The following is a 10,253-nucleotide window of genomic DNA, read 5'->3' on the forward strand; positions in this document are numbered from 1 at the left end:
TATGCCTAAAAACTGGGGTCAATCTTAGTTATTCTTTGGAGTTACAAGGAGAAGTAACAAGGAATGGAGCGGAGGCAGGGTGACAAGCAGACTCCATGATGAGCTCGGAGCCTGACAAGAGGCTCAGGGTCCTGAGATCATGACTTGAGCCAAAATAAAGAGTCAGACACTTGACTGACTGAGCTTCCCAGGCACCCCTGCAATTTGAGGTTGTAGAGTCCAAATATAATGTTCTTAATCTTCTACAGTTTTTTTTTTCAGTGTAACAGTATTCATTTGTTTTTGCACAACACCCAGTGCTCCATGCAAAACGTGCCCTCCCCATTACCCACCACCTGTTCCCCCAACCTCCCACCCCTGACCCTTCAAAACCCTCAGGTTGTTTTCCAGAGTTCATAGTCTCTTATGGTTCGCCTCCCCTTCCAAAATTTTTTTTTTTAATAAACATATAATGTATTTTTATCCCCAGGGGTACAGGTCTGTGAATCGCCAGGTTTACACACTTCACAGCACTCACGATAGCACATACCCTCCCCAATGTCCATAGCCCCCTCCCCCTCTCCCAATCCCCCCTCCCCCCAGCAAGCCCCAGTTTGTTTTGTGAGATTAAGAGTCATTTACTTCTACAGTTTTCTTATCTTAGGCACATTAGTTACAGAAAGTTTAAAATTGTCATGTCACTAACCCTTCTCCAGGATATATCAGCCAACATGTGTTTTGTGGTGGATACCTTTGGCATACTGCCTATTGGTATATATTTCAAAATTTGCTTGCATGTTTTGTTTTTACTGCACTCATTCTTATCTGCTTAATTCCTGTTTTGTATCTGAGTCTCTTTAGTAAATATTTTTGTATGTATTCCATGGATTTGAAAGAAAGAGAGAGAGAGGAGAAGAAAAGTTTGGGAAAGAAAGAAAGAGAATAGAAGTTTTTTTAAAGAACAATCTATTTTTGATTATTCCCCAAAATGCATTAATCATATTTATACTATCCATGGATATCTTTATAAACTACTTTACTACTATAGCAATTCAAACTCAACTCTCCATTATTTTAAGGTATATGTGTGTGTTCTCATCAGAGTCATGCAAGCTATCTGGGTTTATAAAAAGATCAGATTTTAAAATAATTGTATTTTGTATTTGTTAACTAACACGTTTCCTAAGAATCAAATGAGCATTTTTAGGTTTTGTAGACTCATATTTATGAAACCACTCTATGCATTTGAAATCTCTTTCTTAAGAATCTCTGGAACCTTTCTAGGTAGATAAAGACATATGGTTTTCTTTTCTTCCTAACAGTAGCCTTATTTATTTATTACCTACTGATGTGTGAGTGTCTCAATATAACAAAACTGTAGCTTATTTCACTTCACGAATATAAATCATTAGTGAGTAAATTCAGCCTGGCCTTATGTAATGTGGATTTTTTTAAACTCTTTTTAAACACGTGTTGGTTATAAAAAGCCAAAGGAAAGACAAAAGTCAACATGCTGAAATCTGTCCCTTAAATATGATTGATCCAGTAATTAATTGTGTTTCAATAACAGATTTCAGTCCAGATACAGGTGCCTCTTTAACATTTTTAAATTTCCTTTATTCACACTCCACTTAATGAGAAACAGTATGATGACATCAAGAAAACAAAAAACAGAAATTATTTTGAGGCAAATAAGGTGATTTTACTCCCAGCAAAACATTCAGAAACAGTTTTATTATCTACAATTAGGTGATGTTAATTTCACAGTTTTCTGAGAAACTGTGAAATCTCTATTAAGTAACTCCATAAACAGCTATGATTTTTTTTTAATATCCAGGATTTCTATTTGTTAGAAAGATATCTCAAAAAAAAAAAAATAAAACCAAACAAACAAATTCAAGGATTTTGTAGGAATAACCCCATGAATTGAAAAACAGCTTACATTGTCATTAAGATAAAGTTTGAAAAAAAAATTAGTATGATAGGATGCAGAGGCCAAAATGAACAACTTAATGATATGTATTTTGAAGAAAAAGAAAAAAATCTGACGAAAAAGGCATTTTGTTTTTTATGTTTGCAAATAAGGTGCATCTCTCTCCAGAATATTCTCTGCTATTCTGTTCACCACTTCCGTAGATGGAAACTAATGGAACAGGATAAATGCTAGGAAAAAAATGATGTAAATGTTTTTGGTGGAAAAGGTAACCTTGTATGATAAGTTGAAATGTCTAACATCCCATTTCCTAGTCTTCTGGAAATACGATAAAGTTAAATAATTTCGACAGTATTTCTCATTTATTTTTTAAAGATTTATTTATTTTAGAGAGAGAGAGAGAGTGTGTGTGTGGGTGCGTGCACACACCTGTACAAGGCAGGGGAATGGCAGAAAGAGAACCTTCGATCTGACTTTTCCTTGAGCACAGAACCCCATGCAGGGTTCCTTCCCACTACCCATGAGATCAGGACCTGAGCCAAAGCCAAGAGTTGGTTTTTCAACCTACAGAACCATCTAGTTGCCCCTAGAATTTCTCATTAAAATCCAACACAAACTTGTCACAGAAGTGCACTTACTCCCATTTGAACAGTTGCAAATATTAAAGAAAGGACTATCATGTGCATTGTAGCCAATCCAGAACTAGTATTCAGATGTGTACTTTCCACCATAATATTTTAAGACTCAATATTCATGTTTCATCATCATTGTGAATTTTAAGATTATGTGATATGCAAAAAGACAATTAAGAATTGAACAGAAAATGATATAGACAATAAACTATTTAAATTTTTTCACCTGATAAATGTAATCAATGACTGAATAAAATCCTTTCTTCCTTTTATTTCACAGCAAAATACAGTGACTTGGGACCAACATCTTTATTGCTGCCTACTTTTCTCAGGGACAAGGAAATCATTATACCCTGCTAAGAAACAAATATGGGGATATAATTAGGTAAACTATTTTCATATTGCCTTTAGCACTTATAAATAAAAAAGGGAAATGCCAGGGTTTCCATCAGATTTAGATTTATATAGGATTCAGATGAAAAATGTGACTGAGGTCACGATGTTTATATTGATGGGCTTCACAGATGATTTTGAGGTGCAGGTCTTCCTGTTTTTTCTATTTCTAGCAATCTATCTTTTCACTCTGATAGGAAATTTGGGACTGATTATATTGGTCATTGGGGATTCTCGGCTCCACAATCCCATGTACTATTTTCTGAGCGTGTTATCCTTCCTGGATGCCTGCTATTCCTCAGTTGTCACCCCAAAAATGCTGGTCAATTTCTTAGCAGAGAATAAAACCATTTCCTACCTTGAATGTGCAGCCCAGATGCTTCTCTTTGTTACTTTTGGGACCACAGAATGCTTTCTCTTGGCTGCCATGGCTTATGATCGCTACGTGGCAATCTACAACCCTCTCCTCTATTCTGTGAGCATGTCGCCCAGAGTCTACGTGCCACTCATCGTTGCTTCCTACGTTGGTGGCATTTTGCATGCTTCTGTACACACGGTGGCCACATTCAGCCTCTCCTTCTGTGCATCCAATGAAATTAGACATGTCTTTTGTGACATCCCTCCACTACTTGCCATTTCTTGTTCTGACACCCACACCAACCAGCTGCTGCTCTTCTATTTTGTGGGCGCTATTGAGATAGTCACTATCCTGATTGTTCTGATCTCCTATGGTTTCATTCTGTTGGCCATTCTGAGGATGCATTCTGCTGAGGGGAGGCGGAAAGTCTTTTCTACCTGTGGTTCTCACCTAACTGGTGTGACAATTTATTATGGAACCATCCTTTTCATATATATGAGACCGAGTTCCAGCTATGCTTTGGACCACGACATGATAGTGTCAATATTTTACACAATTGTAATTCCCATGCTGAATCCCATCATCTACAGTTTAAGGAACAAAGAGGTAAAAGAGGCAATGAAGACATTATTTGTGAGAAATTGGTTTTTAAGTAAAACACATTATTAGCACTGAGTTAATCTGCAAGGAATGTTGCATATCAATTTATGTCTCTATGTTCAGAAAGTAAGGAAAACGTCTTGGTTTTAGTGACTCATACTGTCTGTATATCCTAGAATATTTCCAAATAAAGCATTTATTAGCCCTCCAACATAGTATTTTACAAATATGATCATTTGTATCATCTATATACTTAAATTTTTTAAAAAAATTTAATTAACATATAATTTATTATTAACCACAGGGATCCAGGTCTGTGACTCACCAGGTTTACACAGGTCCATAACTCTACCACCCTCTCCCTATGCCTCTCCCCCCAGCAACCCTCAGTTTGTTTTGTGAGATTAATAGTCTTTTATAGTTTGTCTCCCTCCCAATCCCATCTTGTTTCATTTATTCTTTTCCTACCTACCAAGCCCCCCACGTTGCCTCTCAACTTTCTCATATCAGGGAAATCATATGATAGTTTTCTTTCTCTGATTGACTTACTTCGTTAAGCATGATACCCTCTAGTTCCATCCATGTTGCAAATGGCAAGATTTCATTTCTTTTGATGGTTGTATAGTATTCCATCACATATATATACCACATCTTCTTTATCCATTCATCTTTCGATGGACATCTAGGTTCTTTCCATCTGTAGAAAGAACAAATAGCCATTTGGCTATTGTGGACATTGCTGGTATAAACATTTGGGTGCACGCAGCACTTCGGATCACTACATTTGTATCTTAGGGTAAATGCCCAGTAGTGCAATATCTGGGTTCATCTATATACTTTTACTGTGTTCAAATTGATTCATATTAAATATTTGTGGATGCAAGTGTATTGCTGTTGTCAGTCATTGTGGAATTTTCTTCACTCACTACTACTGTAGCTTATGTACTCAGGGTTCTACGGATTGGTGCATCATCACACTGTTTATAGAAAGTCATTCACACTCATTATGAGGTTACTTCTCCATCCTGAGTTCCCTCAGCAAGACCTCCTTAAAATTGTTTCCTTTGCTCTCCATGTACTTTCAGAGTAAGATCATCAAGGCTAATGGCCATGACTTTTTCACTATTTGGCCCAACACTATGTATTTTTATTCCATTATCAAAATCTTTCCTTATTACTGTTCAATCACAGAAATGATAAGATCCATTTATGAAACTCCAAAAGTTTTACTGGTAAGTGTTAGAATAGAGCATTTATTGATGTACTGAGGCTCAGGAAAAACAAATAAATGTAGAACTTAGAGAAAAGTAACAACTGGTTAACTATATAAATATATGTACATAAAATATATATGCACACTATATATACACACCATATTACCCTATATATAATACACATGTGCATTATATATACATATATACATATATATGTGTATATATATAAATACATGTGTGTGTGTGTGTGTTTGTGTGTATATATATATATATATATATATATATATATATATAGCTTGTGTGGGTGTCAGAACAAGAAATCCAAGTGGTTGAGAAATCTTGCAAAGGACGTGCCTAATTTCATTGGATGCACAGAAGGACAGACTGAACGTGGCCACTGTGTGTACGGGAGCATGCAAAATGCCTCCAACGTAGGAAGCAATGATGAGTGGCACATAGACTCTGGGCGATATGCTCACGGAATAGAGGAGAGGGTTGTAGATTGCCACGTAGTGCTCATAAGCCATTGCAGCCAAGAGAAAGCATTCTGTGGTCCCAAAAGTGACAGTAAGAAACATCCGTGTGGCACAACCAAGGAATGAAATTACTTTATTCTTTGACACAAAATCTACTAGCATATTTGGGGTAATTACTGAGGAATAGCAGGCATCCACAGATGATAACACTCTCAGAAAATAGCACATGGGATTCTGAAGCCAAGGATCCCAATGACCAATACAACCAGTCCTAAATTTCCCACCAGGGTAAGCAGGTAGATTGTTGGAAACGGAAGAATAAGGCGATCTGTAGTGCAGGTTTGTCTGTAAAGCCCTTCAGTACAAATGTGGTAACTTCAGTGACGTTTTTCTTGTTGATACTTCAGTGAACAGACTTGAAGATGTTCAGAAAATAATAATCTATTAACTAGAAAAAGATAAAAAAAAATGTGACTCAATATTTTAACTCAATGGAACATGCAGTGTATCCTTATATTTACTTTTTGGCAATGTAAAATTTCCCAGTTGTGAATCCACAGACAAGGACAAGATATTCAAGATATGCCACTTACTGCAAATTCAAGGGGAAAACACAGGTGTTCACTCACTGACTGAATTCCTTTCATTGCTAAAACTATCAGGTCAACTGATAAATTTGCTACTGCATTTTATTAGCTGTTTTCAAAGTCACTGTATGATTGGCTAAAAAAAAAAAAAATTTCTTTTGTCATCTATACAGATGCAACAGCATATCATCATACAGACCCTGGAATAAAATCTCAGCATTCTAGATCTTTTGGTCGTTGTGTAAAATAATCTGCTGCAAACTACTCACCTGTAGAATGGAAATGTTGATATTTATTTTACAATATTGGGGCAAATATTGAAAGACAAAATATGTTAGTAAGATTCAATATTTAAATTATATTAAATATAGGACTCTTAATTAGTTTGGTTCTACAGAATAGCAACCTTCTGAGTGGTAATATTTCCTGAGCTAATCTCTAAACATTTTCTAACTCTGGAACATCTTGAGTGTATCTGACAAAACCAATATTTTTTTCAGGATGATGCGATGTGATTGAATTACACAATTATATGACCACTTATATTTCACTCAGATCTATTTCTCAAATACTTAACATCCCATTGTCCTGTTTTGCTTGGATAGGTAGTCATACTTAACACTTCTGGATATCTATATTCCATATGATTTTTGCCTCCTTCAAAAACTGGGATGAGAAGGGAAAGAATTTTTCTGAAAATCTGTATGTTTTTTAAGTATTGTTCTTGCCTAGTTATTGTTTAATACCTAGTGAAAGAACAACTACATATTTATTATCTAAGTGTTACAAGTAAGCTGTTCATTTGAAAAAACAGTAAATAAAATATAACACCAGAAGTAAACAATGCTTACACAAAGATATAAAATATTCAAGAGCAAAAAGTAAGAAAAATATGTAAAAAGGAATAGTAGAAATCTTTCCTGGATAATCCAATTGTTAAAAATTTAGGAGTCAAATTTATATCCGAATCTAGAGTTTCAATTATTAGCCAATTATATTCACAAGTTAGAGGATAAGTTTTTTTTTTTTTAATTTAAATTCAGTTAGCCAACATACAGTATATCATTAGTTTCTGATGTAGAGTTCAGTAGTTCATCAGTTGTGTAGAACACCCTGGGCTCATAACACCACTTGCCCTCCTTAATGTGCATCATTCTGTTACCCCATCTCCCTACCCACCTCCCCTCCTGCAACCTTCAGTTTGTTTCCTACATTTGCCTAACTCTTTAGTTCCTTCCTTCCTTCCTTCCTTTCAGTTTTTTTAACATACCCATTCATATGAAATTTAAGTCAGTCTTGAGATCATATGCTCTACTGAAAATAAAAAATGTGTACTCTCTTTAAATCCATAATTTATGTCAAACTATTATTTCAATATATTGACATCAATCCCATCAATAAGAGAAAGTTCCATTTGGATTAGAAATAGTGATGGAAGCAGAGGAGGTACAACATCCTTCTGAAAAAGACAAATCAGGAATACCTAAAAAAATTGTCAGTGTCAGCACAAAACCTTTTCATAGAATTACTGGAAAGATTAAAGACAAAGAAAACAAAAAAATACTCAAAAAAACAAGAATACAGATTGTAGATGAAATCTTATGTATTAAAAATAAAAATACTGATAAAACAAGTTAGAACCCACAAGCTGCATGCTCTAACTGAATATTTTTGAGGGGCTCTAATATAAGATTCTTTTAAATGTGTACTTTCATTAAAATGTCAATAACTTGATTGGGAAAGCCATATATTTTTTATTCTTATTTTAAAAAGCCATAGAGAACAGCATGACGTGAGTATTAACTGAACAGACGTTGAGACAAGTGTTTATTTAGACAAGGGTTAAAAGAGTCTATGAGGTAAAAGCTACAAACAAAAGAAATGAAATAGAAACTTTGAAGAGTTTCAGCCCCAATAAATTTCTTGACATCAGTTCAATGATACGCCCTGTTCAAAACAACACAGGATTTAGAATCTGAAAATGTGTGTTCATCAGCCAGACTCATGATTAAAAGATATGTGTGATGTTAGGTTTTCTCTCTAAACTCTACTCCTCTTCAAAACAGTTGAGTGATGAAGCAGATAAAATAATGTAATAATATACAGCTGGGCAGGCTAATTAAACATATAAAACAATAAATACATAAAGCAAATATAAGATGGCCATATAATTGCATGCTTGTAATCAGATGGACTTATTTTAAAACATTAGCAAATATCGTGTCATGAAATTAATATTTTAAACCATCACTGAGAAATAAACATTTATAGAACCCTGAGCAAGCTATTTCATTCTTCAGCTACATATGGTATAGGCTTTTAGTTATTTTTAATACACATGAAAATATCATTCTCTCAGGATTAAATCCAATAACTCTCATTTTAATATTTTTTTCTTACTCTTTAAGTCTCTGGATTATGCTTTAGAGAGGAAAAAAGTTTTGGAATTGTAGGATCTGCTTATACCAAAACTGCACACACTTCACCACGATTCAATTAGCTACATGACTGTGGGCTTAAGTTTACTTGGGTAGATAAGACAGGGAAAGATCTTACTGTTAAGAACGTTAGCTAGATTTCTCTTGAAACAGGGATTTCCACTAGATGTTCAAATAAAATTCACACTGGATATATGTAAGTCAATATTAGAATATCTTGAAAGGACTCAGAGTTATCTAGAGAAAATGACTATGATTCTTGAAGAATTTAATACAATTTCAACTGTCAAAACTAAGGTAAAGTCACCTTTAATGATAAGACTGTAATAAGAGGGCAGAAAATTCCAAATTTATTTGGCTCAACATTGAAACACTGTTTGCAGAAGAGAGAAAAGTATCAGCTGGGTATTGAGCACATGTAGCAGGAATAGACTTTGGAGGTTGTTACATTATTTCAGGCTTATGGCAATTCTCACCATCAATAATTCTCAAAGCCTTGATCCATTCCCAGCTGCCACACAGCTTACATGCACTTTCATCATTCCCCACTCTCTCTGGTTACACCATCGCGACATTCTGTAACCGACCTCCTCACGTGCCACCTCCAGTAGAAGAAAATATGATTCTTGATAAATATTTAGATAATGTCTAAACATCAAGACTAGAGAAACATTATGAAATAGCAATAATTCGAGGTGGTTTTGACCTCACAAAGTTAGCAAAATAAAAAAGATAATTGATTGTCTTTCTCATTATAGCAAAATATAAGCCCTCAGGTAGTGACTAGGTCAAATGTTTTCTTGCCCTCCAGTGACACATTTTCTGACTCTTCTTACTTTAAACTGCTCTGTCTTCTGTGAGGAAAATGAAAACAGACTCAATTTGGAGCACTCTTGTTTAACTCTACAAACATAAATTCATTAGTTTCTATTTTCTTTGTTGTATTTACTCACCCATGTAATATACAACAACCTAAAGGGTTTAGTACTAGAGATTTCATAAGATGTTGGACAGAGATACTTTAGATCACACCTCTGAAAACATTCTGCAACTGACCTGAAATTTTCTCTTACCTGTGCAAAGCAAACTCAAGGTTACATGCACCATAAATATGATTAACTTGGATTGCTTGTATACACTAACTCAACTGTTGTTGAAACCACACGAGATGTCTGAAGTGGACTATGCCCCAATTATCTTCTCTTTCAAAATAGATACATGGTGATTTACTCACTAATAAAGAAGAAAATGAGTCTGGAATAATTAACTTCATATTATTATGTAGTGAATTGAGTACATAGAATTGAATACATATAATTCTTTGGTGTCTAATTTACAATAATGCTTTAGTTTTGTGTTATTGGATGATTAGTAAAATTCAATATTTTTTTCATGTTGGCCTGTTGGCCATTTGTATGTCTTTTTTGGAGAATGTCTGTTTAAGTGATGTGCAAATATTTTCTTCCATTATGTAAACTGTCCTTTCCCTCTTTGATTGTTTTCTTTGTTGTGCTGAAGATTTTTAATTTGATGTATTCCCACGTAACTGATTTTGTTTTTGTTGCCTGAGTTTATGGTGTCATATCCATGAAATCGTTACCACGCCCGATGTCAAGAAATATCAGCCTTCCATTTTCATTAAG

The 10,253-nt window shown here is 34.7% G+C and overlaps 1 protein-coding gene and 1 pseudogene across 1 annotated transcript; one reads left to right on the top strand and one right to left on the bottom strand.

Moving 5' to 3' along the window:
• Window positions 1–1,917: 1,917 nt before the first annotated feature.
• Window positions 1,918–9,177, bottom strand: LOC123948594 (annotated as a pseudogene).
• On the top strand, window positions 2,978–3,964 carry LOC123949356 (olfactory receptor 5T1-like). The gene has a single exon (XM_046016769.1). It carries the CDS (start codon window positions 2,978–2,980, stop codon window positions 3,962–3,964), a length of 987 nt encoding a protein of 328 aa, XP_045872725.1.
• Window positions 9,178–10,253: the final 1,076 nt, after the last annotated feature.

The sequence above is a fragment of the Meles meles genome, chromosome 8 (assembly GCF_922984935.1).
Source record: "Meles meles chromosome 8, mMelMel3.1 paternal haplotype, whole genome shotgun sequence".
Taxonomy (NCBI): domain Eukaryota; kingdom Metazoa; phylum Chordata; class Mammalia; order Carnivora; family Mustelidae; genus Meles; species Meles meles.